This window comes from Oryzias latipes, chromosome 22 (genome assembly GCF_002234675.1).
Source record: "Oryzias latipes chromosome 22, ASM223467v1".
Classification (NCBI taxonomy): domain Eukaryota; kingdom Metazoa; phylum Chordata; class Actinopteri; order Beloniformes; family Adrianichthyidae; genus Oryzias; species Oryzias latipes.
The window spans coordinates 25,542,915-25,569,510 of NC_019880.2; the positions used below are offsets into that span (position 1 = coordinate 25,542,915).

General features: G+C 42.2%; 1 protein-coding gene across 1 annotated transcript; it reads left to right on the plus strand.

Annotated features, from left to right (window-relative positions):
* Positions 1–6,502: 6,502 nt before the first annotated feature.
* LOC101167163 lies at positions 6,503–24,795 on the plus strand. The gene is made up of 19 exons (XM_023951797.1): positions 6,503–6,671; positions 6,819–6,871; positions 8,777–8,852; positions 8,933–9,057; positions 12,029–12,112; positions 12,190–12,246; positions 12,329–12,484; positions 15,045–15,170; positions 16,190–16,342; positions 16,654–16,708; positions 16,785–16,875; positions 16,967–17,108; positions 18,552–18,656; positions 20,046–20,154; positions 20,223–20,394; positions 20,472–20,546; positions 23,489–23,591; positions 23,687–23,760; positions 23,826–24,795. Exons 1-19 carry the CDS (start codon positions 6,638–6,640, stop codon positions 23,974–23,976), a joined length of 1,941 nt encoding a protein of 646 aa, XP_023807565.1. The 5' UTR covers positions 6,503–6,637; the 3' UTR covers positions 23,977–24,795.
* The last annotated feature ends 1,801 nt before the right edge of the window (positions 24,796–26,596 follow it).

Below are 26,596 nucleotides of genomic sequence, written 5' to 3' on the forward strand. Positions count from 1 at the left end.
TCTGTGTTGTTGTTGCTGTGTGTGTATTTTTGCTGTGTTCTCAATTGTACACTGGCAGTGTTTGTGTTGTGTGTGTTTAAAAAGCAATAAAATAAAAAGTACTGCATTTGTGGTATGTCATACCTACGGCAAAAGGATTGGATACGTCAGAAATATTTCAAAGAACTTCAGAACTTTGAAAAATATGCTTTTGGCTTATTTATCTTTTGATACATTATGTTCCTCTATTGTTCCACATACATGTAAACAAAATACAACAAAAGTAACTGATTTCACCTGGTGGTCGGAGGAGAGCAAACACCATATGTACCATTACTAAAGTAACTATTATAACTACTGCCTTTGTAGTTCTTTTCACCTAGTCAACACTCTGAAACACTATTGACAGCAGCGCTGCTTCTAATATTATATTACAAAAAAACATAAAGCTTTTACAAACGTTTGCCAATTCATCTTAAAACTATGGAAAAGTGTAAATTGCAACTCAACAGTAATGAACTATATTAGCTAATATTAAAAAACTGCAGACTTTTACTAAAAGTAACATTTTGGTGGTCTGATCAGTCTTCCAAATGCATGAAGCTTATTGCGGTCCCTGCACAAAGTCTGGTTTCCGGGACTATTGGGTCTGGTCTGTAGTATTTGTTATTGAAGAACATAAAACTCACAGAACTGTTTTAGAATCACTGTTTGTAGTAATGCATGCCATAAAACCCCCACTTAAAGCTCCTAGGAGCAAATGTCAGGATGTGGAGCAGGGTGTCAGGCACCCATGGTGGGGGTGTGGATCCTTTGTAGTTTGTGTTCTTCTCTTATCTATACAGATGGCTGCGGGACAGCCAACATTCCTTGAAGCCGGGAGACCACTGACCAGGCTGATTCTACACCCTCCTCTTTGCATTTATGTATTCATCCAGAGATTGTATAAAACCCAGGCAGGGAGAGAAGACAGTGTTTTTTCTTTGTGTTCCTGCTGTGAGCCCTGTTTTAGTAAAAGGCATTCAGGGAAATTGATTGAGCCCGGATATCTGTATTAGAAATATTGTTAGGGTAATATATCTTTGGCTTGAATTGGAACCCCCCCCCCCCCCCCCCCCGTCTGTGCGCTTTCATTCCAACAGAATCTCCACGCTTCATTATATAAGTTTTTGAATTCTCATGAAGGCAAAGTGGTCTGATCAGCCACTTTACCCACTCTTTCAAAGAAATAGAATATCAAGGAAAAGTGTATTTATTTTCGGAACCGTACAAAGGTTAAACTTTAAGAGAATATACATTCAGGGATCATTGTTCAATTGATTTCAAGTATTTATTTGTTTGATTTTTGAAAATTAGAGCTCATTAAACTCTTATAAACAATGTTCTTTTAAATCAAATACTGTGGAGAAACCTGCCCAAATTAATCGATTTTACAAAGTTAAAATCTAATTGATATGAGCGTTTTGTGATGATTATTTATGAGTCCACCATCTTCTGAAGATAAAAACGTTGAAGGTTTATCGAAAAAAATTCATTTACATTTTTTTGAAAAAGAATTATCAGACGCAACACATTGTGATCTATATTTGACGATCTAGTGAGCATCGATGCACATTTCGCAGAGACTGATGGGAAATTTCTAGGGCACTCGATATTGGAATTGTAGATTTGGACAGCACTACAGAATGGGGAACGCACTATATAGTGCACTATACAGGGGTTAGGGTGGGAATTTGGACACAACCTGTGATTGATTGAGTGAATAAAAGTCAAGTGTGCGGCATCCAGGAAGTGCACGCTGGGGTTGCTGAGATATGAAGTGCATCAGTACTCTGGAGATGGTTCCCGCTCGTGACCAGAGGGGGAGACAGAGCTCTTACTTCTGACACAACAATACCGTCAGAAATGGTCTTTTTGAATTCTTTTTCCAACATTATTTTTGCAACAAGACCTCACTTCCTGCCATTTTATGCAGAGGACTTAACATGGCAACATCCAGAAAAGAAGAGGATTGAGGTTGCAGAAAATTAACTGCTTTCATGAGGTTGAGATTGCTTTTGGAAATTCTCTACAATGGCTATGTCCAAAATGTTGAGAAGAACTCTCTCCAGAGCCTTCTCAAAGAAGTTAAGGAGTCTTCTGCACAGCCCACAGTTGACGTAACAGCACTACTTGTCAGCACTGAGCTCATTGCTCTCTTTCTTTTAGCAGCTGGTGCAGGCATGCTGGCTAATGTCTCACTCTCCTCATCCCTCATCTCCTTCAGAGCCTGCAGAGATGCACTGACTACGTCTGAAGCACAGCACAGGTCAACAGAATGAGGGATCCTGACAGATCAAAAAGGGTTTTTACGCATCAAATCAAACTTTATTTTCTGTTTATAGCACTTTTCCTATGAAGGCATAACACAAAGTGCTTTACATTACAACAAACCAACATAAATAATGTAAAAACACCCCTATAACACCTACCCACCCCCTAACTGATGGGGAAAGACAATGAAAAATAAGAAATAAGCTGAGCATGTAAGCAAAATGTTTGTTATTGGAAACACTAATAATAATTGGAACCTCCCTCTCTGCCAATAGCTGCATAAGCAGCCAAATGCAGCGTCACAGGCTGGATGATTAGTTGATGAAATTCAGTTTAAAACATTCACGTCTTGCAAATTTGGGCAGATTTCTCCAAAGTTTTTGATTTAAAAGAACTTTGTTTACATGGTTTTTATCAGCTCTAATCTTCAATTTATATAAAAATCAAACAAATAAATACTTGAAATCAATTAAACATTGAGCCCTGAATCTATATTCAATTAAAGTTTAATTTCATGAATGTAATTCTGAAAACTTTCCTTGATATTCTAATTTCTTTGAAAGAGTGGGTATAGTAGCTGAGAATTCATTATGAGAATTCAAAAATTTATATAACAAGGACTACAGATCAGACCCATTAGTCCCGTAAACCAGAGTTTGTGCAGGGGGGAAATAAGCTTCATGCAGTGTGAGTCCTTGGGCAAGACCCTCCATGCTACTACCTACCTATGTATTGACAAGGGGGTTGGGTCATAAAACATGGACTGGATAAACCAACCCCTCTCCCCTCATGTTCTAAACAGGAAGTACCAGCTGGTCCCAACAAGCCCAAATCCCATAGACTTCTATAGAGAAACAAACAGCTATTAGTCATTCTCCTCTTCAGAATAACCATTCTTGATCTGACACCTTTTACCAGCATTTTCTCGCTAATTCAAATTTTTTCACAAGGTTTTTGCTAAAGCACAAGTTATTCAAGCTACAAACTGACCAATCAGATGCCTCAATAAAAGTCGATGGCCTCACGTCGAATGTTCAAAGCATTTGATTGACAGATTCTCCCTGACCTGCTTTCATTGGTAGGGCTGTGGCCTTCTAACATGCTTACTCCTGATTGGAGAGAGTGGTTGCCAGAGAAATTTAGACGGGCCAATCACAGCTTACTGAGGACGTCTGGTTCCAACATGGCGAAGGACATATTGCTGAAAAATGGCGACTGAATTGACTTCAATTGGTTGGAGCTGGAAGCAAGGAATTTTCTATGGGTGACGTCATACGCGATTCATCCAGTTATATATTATTCAGTCAAGTACCAGTCCCCAGGGTTGTGTCGGGAAGGGCATCCAGTGTAAAACTCTGTGCCAAACCGGCTGTGGGAATCAGTGAAAGCTGATTTGCTGTGGCAACCCCTGAGGGGATATGTCTAAAGGTGAACAACAGATGAGACCCAGCTAGGCCTGCACAATTAATCGCAAATGTTTCGTTATCGCGATTTCAAGTGGTGCAATAATCCATATCGCAAAAGTCGGCGAAAATCGCAATACATGGTAAACCTTAAATGCGCTAAAACAATCTTATGGCAACTTGAACTATTTAATGAATTGAATAAATCCCTTAATGCATTTGACCAATCAGATGGAGCCCTTCACATTGTTGACCAATCGGATGGAGCTTTATGTTTGATGTTGCCCTCCTAATTAGACGAGGGTCATTTGGAGAATAATTTAAGGTATTTTTACTCTTATTTAAATTAAACTTTTGCAGTGAAATGGAAATATTTTTGTTATTATTGCTATTTGTTCATTTATCATAAGTTATATTGTCATTGCAATATTGATCACTAATATCACAGGGTGGCCATGTTTAAGCGGTAGGGAGCGGTCGACCCATGACCGTAATATTGCAGGTTCGATTCCCGCCTTGCATGCCCATGAGTCGAAGTGTCCTTGGGCAAGACACTGAACCCCACCTTGCCTCTGGTGGTAGGCGGGCACCTCTGTTTGGCAGCGGAGCCGCCACCTGTGTGTGAATGTGTGTGTGTGACTGTGAAGTGCTTTGTCCTTGTAGGTAGAAAAGCGCTATACAAGTATACGCCATTTACCATTTGCATGTTTTCCTCATATAGTGCAGCCCTAGACCCAACACAAGATTTTGTCTGTAAGTGAATAAAAAAGTAAAAATAAAAATGAACACAAACACTTCACAGCACAACAGAACCATAACAAAAACACATTTGAACAAAAAGTCAGTTGTTCTTCCTCCAGAAATGTTGGCTAAAGACCATTTATCAGGGATTGTTTGTATTTGCCAGACCACACAGTGCAGCTCCAGGAGCAGATCCTCAACCAAACCTGCAGCCACCTCCTCAGCAAGCTCCTCAGCCCCGGTAACCCAAGACAAACTAATAACAAATGTTGGGAGGAAATTCCCCCTAGCCTACATCGTCTCTCCCGGGTTAGTTATTATGAGGAAGAAAGCAAGAGAGTCAATGATCAGATGAAGTGGTTCATTAACATGGATAATGTCAAAACCAGAGCTCTGACAGACATACCGCCAATAACGGAATTAGGTCTATCTGTGCTTATGTAAACACAAGCTTATAAGCACCAGGGGCCCGTTGCACAAAAGTAGGATAAAGGATTAAGCCAGGATATCTTGGTGATCCTGGCTCAATTGATCCCCAATCAGGAGGACAGTTGTTAAAATGACAGATGTGGGGCATTTCGTGAAATTGTACTTCAGTATGGTTTCATAAACGAAGACATGCTGATGTGCCAGAATACGAAGTATCACATTTTCATAACTATCAAAAATGTAAAAAGAATATTTTGCTTTTCTGCAGAAAGAACCAGCCTCATAAATTTATGACTTTATCCTTTTTTCCTTAGTGGGCCCTAGTACTCTGTCATATAAAATAATACACATTCCATATGAATATCAAAACACAATATGTAACATTATGTTCCTTTATTGAATAAGGACAAAACAAAACAGGTAAACTATTATCACTGTGGTGGTGTTGCCTTTCTTCTTAATTATATCTTTTACCTCCTCGTATGCTTCCATGAGGATTTGTGCTTCCGAAGGGGAAAAGTATGCGGCTCTAGTTGCCATGGTAAATCAGTTAATCTGTGATCTGTGGCGGGGTCTATTTGAGTGAGCCGTGAGCGCGCACCTATCCAGGATTGGTTTCACCTGGCTTGATGAATCCGTGTCTGCTCATCCTGGCTTGGTCTTTGTGCCACCAGTTAAGCCTGGACGCACATGTTTTGGATTCATTGAGCTCAGCTCAGTCATTTATCCCGGATGTCTTAATTCTACTTTTGTGCAACAGGCCCCAGGTCTGTTCCCTGAATACTCAAACTCCATTGGTTAACACAAAAAAATACAACTTTCCCATGGCTTTGGTTAGTGAAAAATATTTTTTTCAGCAAAATTCCCACTTTCTGTTCTAACTGCTGTTGCTAAACAACCTCTCCCTTGCATAGTTCCCACAGTCTCGTTTCAAACACTATGAAATGACAATATCTTTTTCCTTGTTTGAGCTGGTATCTTACTCAAAACTGTACAGCTGGATAGCTTAAATATTGCTCACTATTCTTGCTGCACTTCCCTCTAGCTTAGCTAACATTAACGGTGCAAAAAATTTGGCGAGCAATTCTGGTGCTATGCAGCCGTCCAGTTTTGTGGCCGATGTCAGCTCGGACGAGGAAAACAAAGACGACCATGGATCCATTTGTCTGCAAGTGGATGCATCAGAATGGAGCAGAGCAGGGAGCTTGTGGCCTTGCCGATTGGAATGAGTCACAGCTTCAAGCTTTCTCCAATGTCAATTTTTCCTCTGCTCCTGATTCACAACAATTTGTACAAAGAAATGCTCAGAAATGCAATTTAAAGCTTAATTTTCTTTATACCTGCCTATCATAATCATAAATATGCTGAAAGAACATGTTAAAAACACAGTTTTCATTGGAGTGACTTTTGAAAGGAAAGTTTAACATTCAATGGAAAAAATATTTTTTAATGCTGTTACAAGCTAACATTGATTATGTTTATAATATTACATTCCTCAAAATCTTATTTATTTTCTTGGATTATATTAAAGTTGTTAGAGTTACTATCGTTAGAATATCAGAATAGCATATTTTTATAGTTGTTGTCTAATTTCAGTTGAGTTTTTTTGGGGATCCAGCAGGGGGCAGTGTTGCAACAACAAGACAACAAACCGCTGCTGAGAGTCAGCGAAGAAGAGCAGCGACACAGGAGGAAGCTTTCCAGCTGTCTCCCCTCGACTTTTCCTCAAGAAAACAGTAAAGTTTAGTTTTTATAAAGGCGTGAAGACACCGATGAGCGCCATGTCCCAGAAGAGAGACCTTAGAGGTGGGATTCACGCGCTGTTTTCAGCCTTTTCGCGTCAGTTTCGTTTCCCCAGAAGTGAAGCTGGAGCTGAAGTGTCTAGTTATTCTGTCGTGGCCTTCTTCACCGCAGTCGCTCGTGTGTTAACTTCTTCTTCCTCTGTCCCCACAGTCTCCCCTTCGGTTCCCAGAATCCGTGACGACTCCAGACTGATGCGCATGCACGTAAGAGACTTCCTACGCCGCGTGACACGTCTTTCCAGTTCTCGCCTGTAGCTAACCTGTCCAGCTGTGCTTAACTTCACCCTGGTCACTGCAGACTCTGTGGTTGTCAGAATGCATTATGGGTAATAGGGTTTGTGCTGTCCAGTTGTTGCAGCATAAGTTAGTGGGGTCACTTGTGCGGATGACTCTGCAGTTGGTTCATGTTTTGTTAGCGTATAAATCATTGATGATCGTCTACGTGCACTTCTACTGTGAGTTATGGATATTGTGAAATATGTCGTCACTTCTCGGATTGTCAGGATAAGGTGGCCGCAGTATTGGACTGACACATCATTATGTGCCTCAGTGTTCAATTTCTTAGGTAATGGGGCTCAAACAAATAAATAAAAGAAAAGAAAAGCTATCAATTTTAACAATTTTTGAGGATAAAATCTATTTTTTACCAGTCAGTCAATCCAAGTTCAGCATTCAAACAGTTCTGAACACATGGCGTCGCAGCGCCCCCTGACCATAGCGCCTTGGGGTTGGTAGTAGGCAGTCAGATGATGCAGGTGAACTTGGTGAGTCTCAAAGTGTCATCAGCAGACTTTCATCACAAAACTACCAGCAGAGTTTGTGACAGACCCAGGAGTGGACCCCCACCAGTGACAGACCATGACCAGTACCTAAGGACCTCTGACCTCAGACATGGTTTAGCAAACGCCACACAGCTGCAGGCCCGTTTACCAGATGTGAGGGGTACCAGGGTTTCCAGACAAACCATCCACAACCGACTCCACCGCTTTGACCTGAACGCCTGATGACAGGTGGCTCCACTGACACCAAGACACCTCAGTCAATGACTGAAGTGGACACAAGACCATGTGACCTGGACAATGCAACAATAGTCTACTGTCATGTTCACTGATGGGCGTTTGGTCATCTTGCACTGAAATGATGGTCATATGCTGAGGTCACCAAGGTCCCCAGGGTTGGCTTTGGTGGGGTAGGGGCAACAGTCTGGACAGGCATCACCAGTCAGCAAAACGGATTTGGTTATTGTAAATGATCCTGTCACTGCACATAGTTACCCCAAAGACATCATCACCCCCCAATTCCACCAGAACACCCCCAACTTTCTGTTCATGGAAGATAATGCTCCACCACATCACACCAGAATGATCACAGCCGGACTCCAGTAAGTGGGTGTGTCTTAGATGCTCCGGTCAGCAATGACCTCTGACCTCAACCCCATAGAGCATGTCTGGGACCAGCTGAAGTAGAGACTTGATGATTAGACCCCAAGTTACCTGGGAGAACTACATGTAGCACCTGTGGAAGGCATTGCCTCAGAACATCATGAGGTCAGTGAGGAGCAGGAGACGCTGCTGTCAGGCAAATGGTGAAAATACTCGCTATTAACACGGTCAGTGTTTTGTTATGGGGGGCTATCTTTAGTATTGTCTTAATATTTGGGGTAACAAATACTCAACTAATAAAAATAGTCTTTCTTCTCACTCATTGTTAGTAACATCAAAGGGAACTTTTATGTGTTTAATTAAAATTCAGACCAAGTAGGAGAAGCACCCATTTAAACAACAACAACCCTGACTTACCGTATCCTGAGTAGTGCAGTTTCTCTAAAGCCATTGGACTCTAGAAAGATCTTTATTAGCGATGGGATTTGCAGCTCTTTTTAGGGAGCAGAATCTTTTGGATCAGTTCATTTCAAAGACTGGCTCATTTTGCTCTTTTTATACGTTTTCCTTTTTAAGAAGCCAGTCTGGAGATAATCACAGGGAGGATTAATGAGCTTAAAATCCTAAATGAACCGAGGATTATGACCTGATGCAGGACCATCGATCCAGTATTCGTCCTGGATGAGCTCAGCTTGTTTTGCAGCTGTTGGTTTCTCCTGTCTTCTAGGAGTCCATGGTGGATTACCTGACCGGCCGCTCCACCTGCGGTACCTTCATGCACATGCTCGCTCCCTCTTTTTTCGGTAAGACACTGTCAACTCAAACTATTCTGCAGACTTCTTCCATCTTCTTCTTCCTCACTTTGTGTTTTAAAATCTCACAGGTTTAAATGTTTTTGAGACGTTTGGGGACGACCTGGTCTATTCAGAGGAGGAGGACGAGGGTCTGCACTCCCATCTCTTTAACTCTTTAGAGCCACACCCACAAATCCGGCAGCTGAATGACGAGGTAAGATGCTCGGTTCCTATCGTGGGAAAGAGGGACCGGAATGTCTCTCCAGGCAGAGCTGGGTGGTTCCATTCGCTTCATCTTTCCTTAAACACCTCCTCGTTTTCTAAGAATGTAACCCTGCATGCTGTTGTAGGAGCAGAAGACTTGCACTTTCAGACTGAAATGAGAATTATACATGACATTTGAAGGACAAGATTATTTATAAGGCACAGCAGTCCGAACAGTTTTTACAAATCTACTTTTTTTTCACATGTTCAAAAACTCACTAAGATGTAAATGCCCCGAGTACTCAGTGAAAATTGATTTTTGACAAAGGGAACAACCCCTCCAAAAAAAAAGGTGACCTCACAGCAGACGCACCTGTCAAAAACTTGAATTGGACTAAAATCTCTTACGAGCCTCAAAAAGAATGTTTCAAAATCCACTAACGAAAACAAAATGGACTAGTCGACGCTATCTTACGGAACCCGTGTCCTGACATTAAGATATAAAAATATATCTTGTTCCCACAGATTAATATCTTGTTCCCACAGGTTATTATGTCGTTCGCACGAAATACTATTCCGTTCCCACAAGATAATGATTAACTCGTGCGAACGCAATAATTATGTCGTTCGAACGCAATAATTAATCCGTTCGAACACAATAATTATTCACGTCATAAGTCATTCAGGCAGATATGCTCTCTGTACGCCGGCAAAACTAAGCCGCTTTCAGCGGTAACTTCCGTGTCTCTGTGACCCATATTCGTTCATAAAAGGAACATGAAAAACAAAAATGATCACTTTATTACTGTCTCAATGAATATAAGAAAAATATCAAAAGATTTATGATAACTAGGCTGCTTTGTCATTGATAGCTCCTGCTAGGCTACTACTAGCTCCGCCGCAGAGCTCTCTGATGTATGCCGGCATTTGGGCAACTGGCTGGTCTATTGACAGACAGCTGATATTGTAGTTTAGGGTCGAACAGGAATAATAATATTCAGGACTTGTCTTTTATTAACTTTAGCAGTCAGTTGCTTTACATTCGAAGGCTATAAGGATACATGCTAACTGACTAGCCGATCATTTATCCTGTTATTAATTTACGTCATAGATTTACAGCAGATACCTTCACATTTCTGTCTGTGTGTGTCTCATTACATTGCATTGAAGACACGGAGGATGTTTAGAGAACAGATTTATTTATTTCAAAAAGCACAATTTTTCCACAATTTGGGAAACCAAAACTTTTGTTGAAGTGATCTTGGGAAATTTGGCCACACACTCCACAAGGTTAAGTCTACAATCACTGAAATACTGTTGACCTTTGGCCTCGGAATGAGCCTGTCATCTTGAATAAAAATAAAAAACTCATTAAATACCATCTACACATTTAGGGTCCTTGTCTGGATAGTTTACTTATTCAAACTTCATATTTCGTGGACACTTTTTACTTTGGTCCGGTGGAGGCATCCTGCAAGGCAGTGACTGAGAAGACGGCTAAGAAGGCACGCTAAGTGTTTATGACGTATAGATTGGCGGGGAAATAAACTCTGGCTCACAAATGTGTTCAGTCTGAATACACCCTTAAACTCCTCAGAGGGATTTCGATGGTTTGCCTCCTCATTTATGCCTCCTAACTTGGGGAAACAATGTTACGTTTTAAAGTTTGTAGATTTTTAAAGACATTAGCGTGGTTAGCTCACAAGGGTGGCGTTTCCTTGTGTTTCGCACCAATTGTACCAGAATACTGTGAAAATGAATCATGAATCCCTGGCTCAAGCTGTACAAAAAAATATAACGTACAATGTGAACACATTAGGGATGTGGGTGTGGTTAACAAAACCTTTCCATGCTAAGGAAATCCAAAAATTTACTTTTGCCGATTTAAAAAATCAAATCGACCTGTTCGTTACGTCCAGGCCAGTGACGTGCGGTGAGGTTAATGGCTGGTGAGGCACTGACGTCATCAGTCAGATTTACAAACATATGAACCATGAGTATAAATAACTGAGTAGCTTATTCACCATTTGATTGACAACAGTTAAAGTTTTGTTTAAAATATAATTTCAACATGTTTTTTTTCATATACAAACTGCAGCATAGAAAAAAGCACAAACGTTATTATCGTCTTACCTTTAGTTGTAAATAAAGTCCATACGCCGCTCCTTCTGAAGAAAATGAGTTGCCGCTTCCTATCACTTCTTCTAGTATTTTTTAGCGTCATAATCTCAGGGCTCACCGGCGCCCCCTAACATGAGGCACGAGAACTGCAACATGAGGCACGAGAACTGCTGGCCTCACCCAGCGGCTTTTTCGCCGTCGTTTAGCGCTCAGCACAAGAAACACGTCCCTCACATACAGTTATTTATAAAAACAAGCACTGTGCATCATATACATCTGCTAAATTATTTAAACTCAGCTCATATAGTACAAGTGATTGAACCGACATACAGAGAGACAGCAGTACCGTCTGACTGCATAGGTATTGCGCAATCCAAGGTGAGGCTCAGCGGGCTGGTGCCTCATCGCACGTCACTTAGTATCTGAACGGCAAATGCGGAAATTCAGCGATTTTGAAAAGAAAAAACACCCAAAAATGGTACATTTAAATGGAAAATGACCGCAAAGCACAACTTACTGATTAAATATAATAATTGAATTTATTTGTTCTCTTTTCTTCCCATAATGACAGGTGAGGCTGTGCCTCACCTGCCTCTCCTGACTGCACGTCACTGGTCCAGGCGACAAAAACATACATTAGTTGCTATAGGTATAAAAACAACAGAAGAGAGCATTTTGATGATTATTTTTTAATTTGTCACATACATCCATCACCAGGGTGGCATGGGCAGACGAGGAGGGTGAGGGGCGTGTAGCAGCGCTCAGACCGAGGGCGATGGAGGGTAGCGGGCCACACAACGCCACTCGCTGCTTGGTGTTCATCATTTCACGTTGTTTTTGCTCCAAACTCTTCTGTGCAGGAGGAGGCTGCATTTACCAAAGAGGAGAGGGAGGAGGACGCTCGCCGCAGGGACCGAGCTGAGAAGAATAAGCGGAAAAAAATGGTGGGCATCTCCACGGCAGCTTTGAAAATGGCTGCATCGACGGATGCCCGTGACATGAGTGTTTTCATTTGTTGCAGCGGAAAAAAGCAAAGAAACGTCTGGAAAAAGAAAACGCACTCAGAGACACTTCACTTGTGAGTTGATGTGAATTATTTGAGCTAGTTTCAAAAGCATTTCAGCCGTCGTGACGCTCACTATCCATTTTTGCCCTTTCAGGTGGAAAATCATGACAATGACGAAGACTCAGAAAGTCCAGAGTCACCTTTTAACCTTGATGAAAACTCTCAGAGGACTGCTGAGGCAGCAGGAAGTGATGAAGCTGGCAAAGAAGATGATGTGAGAGCGAAGAAGAACGGAAACCATCTGTTGAAGGTCTGTCCGTTCTGCAGTGTGCAAAATGTTTATTTCATTTCAACTTGAAGAAACTCTTAGTTTGATCGTTCTGATGACGCTCCGCTAGAGATGATGTCTGCGACGCCTAAATAACAGACGCTCTTTGACCTACGGTGTCGCTTGGATCGCTTTTCTCTGCATTAAATCCGCTGATTAATGTTGATTGCATAATCACTGTTGTGCAGCGTTGCATATCGGTGCAAAGCTGCTTTTCTCTGTCTCAGAATCTGCTTGAATTACGTTAAATGTGGAAACGGTTAAAGAGTTATGGTAGTCAAGAGAACTACTCCGATGGTAAAGGTTCAGGGACCTGCCTTGGTAACGGGGTGCTGCGGATTTTTGGTTGTCTGGGTCTGTAGAGGAGTGGCTGCATCTTAAGAGGAGAGCAGGTGTATCTTTCAGGGTCCTTACGGCTCCTGCGTCCACCTCATGAAAGTGGAATATACCATTGTGGTGCATGTATCGTCAAACACTCGTGAGGATAATGGAGGCTGCACACTTGTGATGCTGTGGCACGGTGCCCTTTACGGCAGCACTCCAGTCATTAGGAAGGTGTGTGCACTGGCTCCCACTGAGCATGTGCAAGGATGCACGCACGGGATGAACATCAGTCCACTGCCATCTTTCTGTCTAAAAACAGCTGTGGTCTGCTGAAAAGCTGAAGGGCCTACAGGAAAATGTTCATAAACCTACTGAGATTAAGGAAGTTCTTCAAGTCTTCAGGCTGCATCAGTTTTTGATTATTTCAGGAGTTCCTCCCTCCATGTCCATGCCTGTGGCCCTTTCAGCAAACCTTTCTCACGCTGTGACCAGCTTCCTGCAGCCTCCCGGTGCTGCTCTAACCCTTGTGCTGTCCTAGACACTCTAACATTAGGAGTTGGGTCATCTAGATCAGTGTTTTTCAACCAGTGTGCTGCGGCACACTAGTGTGCCGTGGGAGATGGTCCAGTGTGCCGTGAGAAATAGTCCTCACTAACTGATCTAAAAACATTTCCCATCTCCAGGATATCAGCTCTGTGTTCATCCAAACAGGCCCTGATAAAACAATGAGTAGTTTGGAATATGAAAGATCAGAAAATACTTTTTTCTTTGTGTTTATTTGATTCTATTAAAGACATTTTGATAAGAATGACGGTACCCCGATTTAGCTGTAGCGTCGGCTGTATAAGGAAAAGTCCCGCCACTTTAACTGTCTCCACCAATCATTCTTGAAGGCTTAATCACATGTCATCAGTCTGACCAATCAGAAGTGGTTAACGTCTTCACTTCCTTGTTCTGATTCTGCTGATAAAGTCTCTCAGTTCCAACAAAAATACCAGCTAAAGCTCGTCTTTAGCGGTGTAGCTTTCCACAGAATCCGGTGTCAGACCGTGGAACAAGTGAACAAAACAATGAAGCTCAGAGAAACGAGTCTTTCTGCGTTCTGCGGCTGTTTGCACTACATCTCCCATGATGCATTGGATTAAAGTGACAGCGTCTCAGCGCACAATGAGTTTTTCCTCTTAACGTCTTGAAACCACAACGAACACACATCAAACAGTTTTTAAATCTTCTAACTAACTTTTATTACATCTTTTAGAAAAAACAGCTGCAACTTCCAGCTTTTTCTGCCACAATTATCACAAAAATGCATGTGAGATCATGGAGGGACTGTAGATCAATACAGACTGAGTTTCTGCTTTTTTTTTTTTTTTTTTGGGATGCTGGTGTGCCGCGGGATTTTTGTCAAGGTTAAAGTGTGCCATGGCTCAAAAAAGGTTGAAAAACACTGATCTAGACCCACTAGACAGAGCTCTGAACCTTTTTTCTTCAATGATTTGTGATCTTCACTGGTGTCCATGGATTACGTGAAATCTTTCCACCTTTATCCACCTTTGTCATGGTAGGGAGAACACGTCAATGGAAGGGTGGGGTCATCTGGACCCCATAGGATAGCACAAGGGTTACCTGGTTGCTCAGTCATGCTACGTACACACTGGGCATGTGAAGAAGGTTTAAGAACGCGCTAAACGAGCATTCTTGAACGCGCTTTTCGCAGATGGTGTTCACACTGTTGCTGTTGCTATCCGATACCAGCGCATGTACCTCCAGTTGGAAGAGGCTTACTCAAAAGGTTGCAGTGATGTTAATCTCGCTCCGGGTTTTTTATTTCACTGCTCTATTCCGATAGATGAAAGACTCGGTGTCGTAGAATTCCGGCCGACCGCAAACAACAATTATTAATGTCTCCTTCATGATCACTTTTCAAACGGTTGACACTTCTGTGAATTGAAAAGGACGCTGCCTATACGCTACTACCAAATCAGAGTCCCTGATTGGTCAAAGTTCAGCTGGTGTAACTTTTATTATTATTTATTTATGTAGAGCCAAACTTAAAAACTTGCATGACATGTGAACGCACGTGGAAACCCGGATCGTGCATTTACATAGACTTTTTCATAAAAGTGGTTGCTTGAATGCACGTTTCCGAGCCCGGCGATGACACATTATCAAGGTGACCAACCTGCACTGATCAGTCTGACATGCTTATTTCTCTCAGGACTTGCAGGATCTGGGCTTTCAGAGTTCAGCCGCTCCATCAGCCCCTGGGGGAAAGGGGACCCCTCCCAGAAACAAAGGCAGAGCGGGGGAGGAACGGCCAAAGGCTATGCACAACCATGAACAGGTGTGTTCTTCAGGGGAACATGCATGTTTTCTGCTGCAGCATGTTCTCACGCATGCGTCAGAATAAAGCTGTTCAGGTTCCGGATCAGGCTTATGGGACAGCAGGATCGCATGTTTGGTTCTCGCCCTTCGCCTTTCGAGCCTCGGTCTCGGGGAGCTGGTTTTAAAGGATTGTTACAGTTTTTTAATTCTAGAGAAAAGTCGTAAGGGCCGTTTAAATGGCCCGGATGCACTTTCCGCGTCCGCCCTCAACACCCAGCATCACTGGCTAATACCGGCTTTCCGCTTCTACTGCAGCCGTCAAATTGCCTTCTTTTTCCCTTTTCTGATGGTTTTAGCTCCATAGCAACCAATTTATGTTTTGGTTGCCCGGAGGTTAAGAACAGATCAATGTCATTATTAAAAAAATAAAACAAAAGTAAACCTTTGGATTTTCTTGAACTGAAGTTTATTGTTAGCCACGCCCACTCTGCTAATATATTTGTCATATCGTTTTGTTTTGTTCAGCTGGCTGTAAATAAACATAAAAATGAAACAAAAGACAGAAAAAACATCAAAAATAGCCCACAGAAAAAAAAAACAAATAAGCAAACAAAGAAAACCCACAAACTAAATGATGTGGAGGGTCGTGTTAGGAAACAAATTCAACATAAAACTTTATAGACATCAAACAGATCAAAGGAAAAGGTGATCGCATGAACCACGAAAGCATGGTTTTCTGAGCATTTTAAGGGGACATGACACCCCAAACTCTCAGCACACCTGGACCCCCCCTGATATTATACCTGCATCCCATAGTGGGGCTGGCTAAATGCTGGCCTGATGAAAGGCTCTGGAAAACGCTGTAATCAACACTGTAATGGCCATCACAGTGTTGCTGTAAAGATGTGATTATGTCACAGCGTTTCATTCCGTTCAGACATACACGTCAAACACAGCGTCTGGTGTGTTCACTATGTGTAACAGAATGATGTCACAGCATGTTAACCACCATCCTTTCATCAACCCCCCACCCCCCAGTACCTAGATGTGGAGGACTTGTGGACCCTTTTTGCTGAATCTTCTTTTGACGAGACGCGTGATGAAAAAGCAACCGAAGAAGAAGAAAAGGCTCGTCATGCCCCACAGAACAAAGACACAGGAGGAAAGAAGGAGCAGGACTCCACTGCACAGGTAAGGAGGGGGGGGGGGAACTGTATGGATTCCCGAATCCATACAGTTCTATCCGATAATTAATGAAAAGTAAACTAAAACCCTTAAAAGAAATTGTATTTCATAAATCTAAAATATAGAAAAAATCGGAGGCCAATTTGGATCCCATGAGTTCTCCAGGTTAAAGAGAGGACAAATGAAGGCAGGAAGGAGAGGCTGTCTGCACTTGAATAAATGAATGTGGGCAGAGATGGTTCTTCGGTTCCGTGTGTTCTACTCTTCTGAAGGCTTTTATTTTGAAGCAGTCATCTGTCATGGTTCAATCCCCACAGACCGCTGTAGATCGTCCAGCAGAGGAGTTTGCAAAAAGGAGCGTAGATCTTGCCAGTGAGTCACGTTCACACACACAGATTGTGTCTCACGGTCATTGCTGGAGAACTGACCCCCCCCCCCCCCCCTGCAGATGCGGGGAACCGCTTGGCGGCTTCAGGACAGTTTGAGCTGGCTGTCAAATGTTTCACTGATGCCATTCGATACAACCCCATGGAGTTCAAGTGAGAGTGGGTGCACTCTTCTTGTGGGGGGAGCCGCTGCAGACAGCAGTCATTAACATTCGGGTGTGTGTGTGTGGGGGGGTCGTTTCAGGTTGTTTGGAAATCGCTCCCTGTGCTTCGAGCGGCTGCAGCAATATGGAAACGCCCTTCGGGATGCTGAGCTGGCGCTCTCTCTGGAACCAAACTGGATCAAGGGTCTGTTCCGGAAAGGAAAAGCTCTCTGCGGCCTGAAGGTGCTCAACAACCCCCCCCCCCCCCCCCCCCCCCCCCCCACACACACACACACTCACCCCACACCCCATGAATTTCAATTTGCATTTTGTCCCAGTGTGCTGAAGTTTTAAGCAGTACTTTCAACCGGTGGCCTGCCGCGTGTGCCGCGGGAAATAGTCCTCATTAACTGATGTAAAAACATTTCCCATCTCCAGTATATCAGCTCTGTGTTCATCCAAACAAACCCTGATAAAACACTGAGCAGTTAGGAATATGAAAGATCATAAATACTTTTTTCTTTGAGTTTACAGTAAACCCTTGTTTTTAGCGGGGGTTACGTTCCAAAAAGAACCTGTGATAGGCAAAATCCGTGAAGTAGAAACCTTTATTTTTTAACCATTATTATACAGTTGAATACTATATTATACATAGAAAAGAAAGAACAAACCATTTTACAGGCTCAAGCATTTGTTTCACAAATAAAAGTACTTTAGAAAAGTTTTTTTCAACAAATAACTTCTGTACTGTCAAATAATAATTTTAATCATTCATGTGAACAGAAGGCTTTAAATTGCGGAGATTAGCCCCGCCCACCGCGACCCGAGTAATTGGATTAAACGGGAGAAAATTTAAAATGATTATGAATTAAATACATAGTACAGTTGGACAAATAGTGACTCAGGTGTATTTCACTGCTCTTCAGACTGAGCTGCTGCATCCTGACTCCGCTCTGCAGTGTTTTCTTCTGTTGAAGCCCGCGGTGCAGCTGTGTTTGTTCGGGAGAAGAACATAGAGATAGGCAGTTGTTGTCGCTCTTTTTCTATGGGTTTTAGAGAAACTCCAAATTGCAAGATGATTTGCACGTACGTGTTGTAAATTTGGGTGTTTTACGTACGTGTACATATTAAACTGCAGCGTTATTGACGCACAGGTGGAGAAGAATCGGAGGGACTTTTTAGCCAATCAGAATGCAGAAGACAATGCACCATGCAAATCCGTGAAGTAGCAAAACCGTGAAAAGTAAACCGCGTTATAGCGAGGGATCACTGTATATGATTCTATTAAAGACACTTTGATAAGTATGACGGTACCACGATTTAGCTGTAGCTTCAGCTCTGTTTTTGGAAACCAATCCACCAATCATTCTTGGAGGCTTAATCATAAGTAATCAGTCTTACTTAACTTTTATTACATCTTTTAGAAAAAACAGCTGCAACTTCCAGCGTTTTCTGCCACAATTATCACAAAAATGCATGTGAGATCATGGAGGGACTGTAGATCAATACAGACTATGAGTTTCTCCTTTTTACATTTTTGGACGCTGGTGTGCCGCGGGGTTTTTGTTAAGGAGAAAGTGTGCCTTGGCTCAAAAAAGGTTGAAAAACACTGGCCTAAAGCATCCCGGTCTCATTTTGATGAAATATTTACCCATATTCTGTTTTTTTGCATGGTCTCTTTATCAGAGGTACTACGAAGCCTCGCTGGTCTACAAGGAGGTTCTGAAGCTGGACAGTACGAGTGCTGATGCTGTGCAGGAGCTGAAGAAGGCGCAGACCCTGCACCTCATGGTAGGAGCGGGTCCCTACCCCCCCCCACAGCCTCAATGTCTCTCCACTGCGATCATCTTTGATCTATTGTGAAAGCGTTCCCACTGGTCTTTTAATCATAATGCTGCTGTTTTAGCCTAAATTAAAAAAAACGTCATCGTTTTCTAGAACAGAGTTTCTGCAGAGCAGCAGGAGTTCATCAGAAATTCCCCTCTGAGTTGTGGCATGGAGTAAACCTGTGCTCATTCCCCATCATCCCTTTGTTTAGACTCCTGCTAGCTTACAGCCCCTCACACCCCCATCCTAACGTTAGCCGTGCAACAAAAATTGTTAGCAGTATCGGAGCGATCCAGCCGTACAGTTTTAACTCAGACGCCAGCTCAGACGAGGAAAACAAAGAAGCACGTGGATCTGTCTTTTTCAAACAACATCTTCCAATTCACAACGATTTGAGTAAAGAAATACTCAGAAGTTCAATTTTAAACATAATTTTCTTTATACAAGTCTTCCATCCTGAGAAAATTCCATCAGAAACCCCATTATCAATGGAGTGGGCCTTTAATCCTCTGGAACCTGGGGCCTAAATCTCTGTTTTTGAATTGACCTCAGATTTGCTTATGTGTTGTTATTTCAATCAGCACCATCTCTCCTATGTGGCACAAACTTTATTTTGTCATTTTACATGTTCTATTCACACACTAGACATACAATCATACAAAATGGAGAAGTCTGGCGGGAATAAAAGTGTTTGATTTTGCTGTGAAAAGCGGCAATAGAATAGAAGTTTTAAGTCTGTCTTCAAAAAAACAAGAACAAATGTTTTTAACAAACTAATTTACATGTTTTTAAATGAAAATACAAGAAATTAATTCACTGATTTCTTTGTGCCACATCAATAATTTCCGTTCAGTTGAACACATTCGCTCCTTTTCTGTAGTCCAGGGTTAAAAGCTCGCCTCCCACAACGGTGGCGAGCTGGGAGTTTGGCGTGTCCCGCCGTGTCTGAAGCTTTTAGACGCCGCTGGTGCTCGTTGAGCTTGAAAAATCCTGATGGTCATCATCCTATAGAAAGCGAGGATCAACCTCTTCATCACTGGTGCCCGTGCTGGTCTTTGTGTTACATGACCCCCCCCCCCCCCCCTCCTCTTCACCATCCGGCCCCCACTTCTCCTTCTCCTCCTCCTCCTCCATCTGAAAAGTCAGCTGGAGTTACATTTATGTTCCGCCTCATTTCTTTGATTTAAAAAGAAGTTTTTTGTCCAGAAACTACAAACCTTCACTCAATGAAATCTCAATCCTTGAGTATTAAAACCAGTTTCAGTTCATTTTCAGCGTAGTTGTATTACACTGACCTCATAGCTGTGCGTCAGTTCTAGAGGGTTAATGCCAAACGTCTTTACTGCATCTCAGGAGATGGGGTTCTCCTGGGTAAAGAGCTCTGAGGCCCTGAGGGCTCACCCCTCGCTGGAGGAGGCCGTGGAGGCTCTGTTCGCTGCGGAGGGCGGTCCGGGTCATGCAGGTAAACACGGCGAAGCGCCGATGGCCTTTGTGGCGTCTGCTTTGGTTCACCTTTTCTTCCCTCTTCAGTGCTTTCGGCCGGGTGCGAGGCACAGCAGGAGGAAGATGACGATGAGGGCGAGTGGGTCGTCCTGCAGGGACGCTCTCCACGGTCTTCACAGAGCCAAGTGTCTGAGGCTTCGGACCAAACCAGACCCAAATCAAAGTCCCCGCCCCCCTCCAGCAGGAGTCTTACCAAAGAGTGCGTCATTCTTCAGTCTTTAAAAAAAAAGACTGTCAGCAGTTTCTCTTTACTTGCGTTTCATCTTCTTTTCAAAGGAGCCTTTTCTCCGTGTGGGTGGGAACGTTGGCCCCCTCCATGACCTACGTGAAACTCCACGAACTCTTCAGCAGGTAAAGAAGCCCCACCTGCTTTGAAAAGAAAGGACTTGAAGAAACATGTGATCCTGAAATACATCAATAACCTGTGAAGGGGAATTTAGTCTTTAAAGCTCCCAAACACATCGTCTGAAACTTTGTGTGTGAAGTATTTGGTAACGATAAACAACGTGGAAAAGGACTTATGATGTTTAATTAAGAGTCTGAGGATCATAGAACAAACACAACATCATATACACTACTCTGCAGATTTGACCTGAATGATATAAGTAGGGATGTCTGGGTCAGATTTTATTGGCCCAGAGTCATTGGATTTTAAGAATCTGCTGAGTCCAAATTCCATCCTTCATTTAATGCATTGAATAAACAGATCCAGATGTTCCCCTAGTTTTGTTTCATTACCTTATATTATCCTTTCTCCTTTAGCTGCATTTCCATAAACTATAGAACGTTGGATAATAAAGAAAAATAAGTTTTTGCCCTTGGAGGAGGTAGTTTCTGGGGGTATCGGACATTATTAGAAAAACTGCAATGGAAACCCTTTTTTCGAATTGAATGCGCTTCTTGGTTGCCTTGGGCACTGCACAGCGGGCGCCACTAGACGTCCCACGGCTCATATAAAGCTGCATGTCCCGTGGAATTGTCAGATCCACTGCTGCCGTGTAAAATCACCAACCATGATTTCACCAAAATGACTTCACTGCTCCCACATCCCCGCTCCAATGCCTGAATAAAAACGCAGACGTCTCCTTTGACAGATGATGATGAGCGCCGGTGCCGTGGCAGAAATTAGAATGGATCTTGTGTTATCAAACAGGAAAAAGTGACCACCGGCTTACTGGTTAGGTTTATTTTAAAAACGGCTGAACAGTCTTCTTCTCACATGCATCTGTGACATTGACATGTTCACATGTGGACACAATTACTGGTATTCCTCTGTAAATGAAAGAAAAGCTCACAATATTCACAGAAATAACTTGAATCTTACAAAATTAATAAAAGATAAAAAGATTTATGAAATTGGAACAATGAAGGTCAGACTTTGTTTTTAACAAAAAATTAAAATCATGAAACAGGCCTGGACAAAAATAATGGTAAACTTAACCATATATTTTGTTGCACAACCTTTTGAGGCAATTCCTGCAGTCAAATGGTTTGTGTATTTGTCAATGAGCCTTCTGCACCTGTCCACAGGTATTGTGGCCCACTCCTCATGAGCAAACTGCTCCAGCTGTCTCAGGTTTGAAGGATGCCTTTTCCAGACGCCATGGTTCAACTCCTCCCAAAGAGGCTCAGTAGCATTTAGGTCATAGAAAGCCACTTTAGAAAAGTCCAGTGTTTCCCTCTGAGCCACTTATGGGGGTTTTAGCTGTGTGTTTTGGGTCATTGTTCTGCTGTAACACCCATGACCTGCGACTGACCTCATTTCTGTCTAGAGCCCCGTAGAACATAACAGAGCAGTAGGGACAGTGTTCTTTTCTTGATAAGATTCATTTTTCCGCCTGTGTTTTTCCAAGAACTCCCATTTTGTCTCATCTGTCCATATGACGTTCTACCAGAAGCTTTATGGCTTGTCAACATGTAGTTTGGCTAATTCCAGTCTGGCTCTTTTATAATTTATTTTCAACAATGCTGTCTCCCATTAAGTCCACTTTGTCTCAAACAAGGACGGATGGTGCCATCTGACACTGATGTTCCTTGAGCTTGAAGTTCCCCTTTAATCTCTGTAGAGGGGTTTCTGGGCTCCTTTGTTACCATTTGTATTACCCCTCTCTTTGATTTAACATCAATTCTCCTCTTGCGGCCTCGACCAGGGAGGTTGGCTACAGTCCCATGGATCTTAGATTTTCTGAAGAATGTGTGCAACTGTAGTGACAGGAACATCATACAGCTTGGAGACGATCTTATAGCCTTTTCCTTTAACACGCTTGTCTAGATTTTCCTTTGCTTCCTCTGGTGCATGTTGAGTGTGGTACACACCAAAAGGCACAGTGGTTACCTGTAGCCTTTTATAAGCCCACTGACTGATAACAAGACTACAGACGTCTGTCATTCTAATTAGTGGACACAGCTTGGATGGACAACCCTTTTGTCTTTAGTCTTTTCTAGGGGTATCATCATTTTGGTCCAGGCCTGTTTCCTAATTTATTTTTAGTAAATAATTTTATTAAAGCATGGTTGAAAATCCATGTCTGACCTTCATTGGTTACATTTCATTGAATTTTTATGTATTATTACTTTTCTCAGATTCAACTTATTTCTGTGACCATGGTGAGTTTTTCTTTGGTTAACCAGAGGATACCAATACTTTCTGTCAGTGGTCTTTCCAAAAATCATTGTTGTATCATGAATATAAAAAGTATTCATGACTAGCTGATATCGATAGTTGTATTTTAGACATTATGGATTTTTTTCTATCACTTTTCCTGCAGTTTCCCTTTGTAGACGTTCTCTTGTCAGCCGCCTCTCTGTTTTAATTCTCGTTAAAAAATAATTTTTAAAATATCCTTCTTTTAAATGCCTTTGGTCTAGGTCTAACCCTAACCAATAGAGGCACTTGCTGTTACTTAAAGAGTTATTGAGCCCAGACGTCCAGACCTATGAAGGTCTTTCTAGTTAGTGTGTCTCCTGCTGAAACTTGTGCTGCATTCTGCTGAGCTTTACGGCAATCAAGTGTCGTTGTCCGTTCATGATGTGCAGACTTCTACTAGATTATTTATATGGAATCATATTATTGAAATGTATAGCACTGATGAAAGTAGGAATAAATAAATACAACATCTTTTTCTGATTGCGTCTGAAACTACATAAACAGATCAGGATATGCCTAGAAATGAGGACATATTTTTTACTTTTTACCTTTAAAACAACTCCATTTAAGTTCATATTAGCAAACCAAAATGATGCTGATGATGATGATGATGATGATGGTGGTGGTGGTGGTTTGTTTCCCTCAGAGCTGGAACCGTCTACAGCATCAAGATGCTGCTGGAGCAGCAGTGTGCCATTATTTATTACACCAGGAGAGAGGACTGTGAACAAGCCATCCACTGCCTTCATGTACGTACCTGCTGACCTTCCACTGTGGGGGGGTGCGGGGGGGGGGGGGGGTGTCCTCATCATGGATTGTATCAAACATGACTCTTTTTGTTCAGGGGATGGTGGTGGAGGGGGCTCCTCTGACCGTACGGCATCCCTATAACACTAACGGTGGCAAACCCGGTTCAAGGTAAGCTAACCCCCCCTACCCCCCCTAAAATCAAGACAAATTGACATTTGTCTTTTTTTCTGCAGTCTGCAAAAGAAGGAGTGCTTCTTCTGGAGGACAACGGGCTGCACAAGGCCAGACTGCACCTTCAAGCACGTCCCTGAGCACAAGAACATTGACAAAGACAAATTTACTAGCCGACTGGGACAGGGAGGCCACACAGGGGGCCATCAGTGAAGACTGGCATGCTGGGTATTCTGCTTTGTAGACGGGCATTCAGCCGTCACAGCTGCATGAACGTAGCCTCAAACGAGCTGCACTTATGTTATTACAGTCTTATAATCGTGCCTTAATGCTCAAGATGTGCCTCTGGGTTTTGTTGGTTTAAGAGTTTAAACCTTAACGTTTAATGTTATTTCTTCAAGAGATGGATGAAAAAAAACCGTCTTGAGTTTGCTGTCACCACCAGGTGGCGTTGTTGAGTTTTCTCTGGTGGGAGTGTTGTTCATTTTTAATGCTGGGGATCTCAGGAGTGTTTCAGTTGGCCTTGAATCATATTTATGCGGTTTTATGCAAAATGATTTTATGTTAAAATAAAATAAAAATGAAAAGATGAAGTTGCTGCCAAAATAACTCCATTGAGGAGTCTGTTGTGGCATTTTTCTGAAGTTGACGTTCGCAAATGGCCTTTGGAGGAGATTGGCTGGAGTATCTGCTGCCTGTTCATGCTCACTTTGTTGAAAAAATGTTGTTTTTAAAAGCCTTAGGGGGCTTAAGTCAAACTCCACATAAAAAACAGTGTGTTTGTTGTTCCTGCTCAGAAATGGTCGCTACAGGACAACAGAAAGCAAAAAAACTGTTGACCATCTCCAGGGCTCGCTTAACGAAATCCTCCTCTTTTGAGTGTTAAACTTCAAAGAATTATTAATTAATCAATATTCAATAAACAGAGTATAAATTTGATTAATTATTGTTCAAATGAAGCTGTAATTCGCTCTAAATAAGTGTCCTCTGCTGTTGAGTACAATGATGTGAATAAACCATTCTTCAGATGTCTGTTTTATCTGTCATCCAGCAGATCGGGATCATGGTTCTAGATGGGGTCTAACTGCTTTCTTAGAATAAAGACAAAGTTATGTTCACTATTAATTTAGCTAAAATAAAACAACACTTCACATAAAATGACAGGATTGTCATTTATCCCGCTGTTCTTTAAACCAACCGGATTAGAAAGACCCACTCTGAAAAATGTGTGTAACATGTTCTTGTGACGTTTACTGATGGACGGCTTATAAAAAGAGAATTAAGCTCAAAATTACATTTCTGGGTATTACTTTATCCAAATCATTGTGATTCAGGAGAAAATGTAGAAAATAGGCTGTTCAGGCCAGAGGCTCCCTGCTCCGCTCCATTCTGATGCTTCCACTGTCACACAAATAGATGTGTGAACGTCTTTGTTTTTTTGGTTCAAGCTGGAATCTGGATCTAAAGCAAACGGCCGGATGGCTCCAAAATTGTTTGCCATTTCTGTTGTATGGCTAATGTACAGTTGTGCGTGTAACGGGCTGTGAAAACAGACAGCTCTCCCTTATGGGTGACGGGGGGGGGGGGGGGGGTCTGTGCCAACAGTCCCACCTGTAACTTGGAGGTGAATTTCTTTAAGTGAACTACTGTCACTCTGCAGACACTATGTCCTTGAAAACGTCAGGTCTTTGGATTTTTGCTAGAAACAATATAATCACAATTAGAGGAACACTGGGAAAACTACAACACACTTTGACAAAGAATATGACTGATACAACTTTTATCAAAAGTATGGCTAACTAGAAGCAAAATGAGGTTTACAGAGGACAAAAGTGTATTGAAATCACTTCTGTGAAAGAAGAATTTCTTATCCTGGTTTATCATCTGCTTTCCTGGTTTTCCTCTGTAGTCGGGTTGCCAAAGCTACCAAAGCCTAGGCACTAGTTTGGCAGTCTTCACGGCATCGAGTACAGGGACAGTTGGTGGTATCGTAGTGATCGCCTCAGCTCGGTTAGGTGTGAGGAGAGATGTTTTCAACATGCTTCCTAATATTAGTCCAAACCCATTGTCTGTATTGGGGAAACTTCCATTGATTTGGATTTTTTGTGACCTCATCTTGTGCAGAACTCATGTTGTGCTTGTGAAACAGACAAATGTTCCCCCATCAGCTATACAGCCTTGTTGCCTTTATAGGATTATAGCGGGATAAACTGTGTACTTCCTGCACCTTTACCAATGAAGACGATCCCACCCCAACGCATTTACCTATACCCTCTACCACCACAGTGGCGCCTCCAGAAATTTTTCATGGGGGTGGCCACTTTAAATGTTGGGGTGGCTCACAAAAATCATGAGCTGTATTTATAAAATTCATTCTACTAAACATAGTAAAACAGCCTTTAGAAAACGAACTGAAAGTTGAATGCCTGCTGATATATTTTGATTTATTGTGTTTATATTTCATGCTTAGGTGTATCTGCTTGGGGTTTTCAGTTCTTGACTGGGAGAAATCTACAATGAACAAAAAGTCCCTTGTTCTGAAATAAAAATACCCTTCCATGGTAATTATTAATTATTTCTGTGGACATTTCTATTCAGGCTAATAAACATGAAACAGTTTTATTATTAGCGCAACATAATTCTAACTTCACCTGTTGGTCCAGGAACAGGTCGAGCCGCTTGCTTCTCTGACCAATGATGCTGACTGTCCCTCGTCTGATGCCGTCTCATCTTTGTCTTCCTCATTCTCTTCTGTCATTCGTGCTGGCTGTGGATCATGCTGCTCTGTCTATTCCCCCCCCCCCCCCCCCACTACTCCTCCATTACATATTCA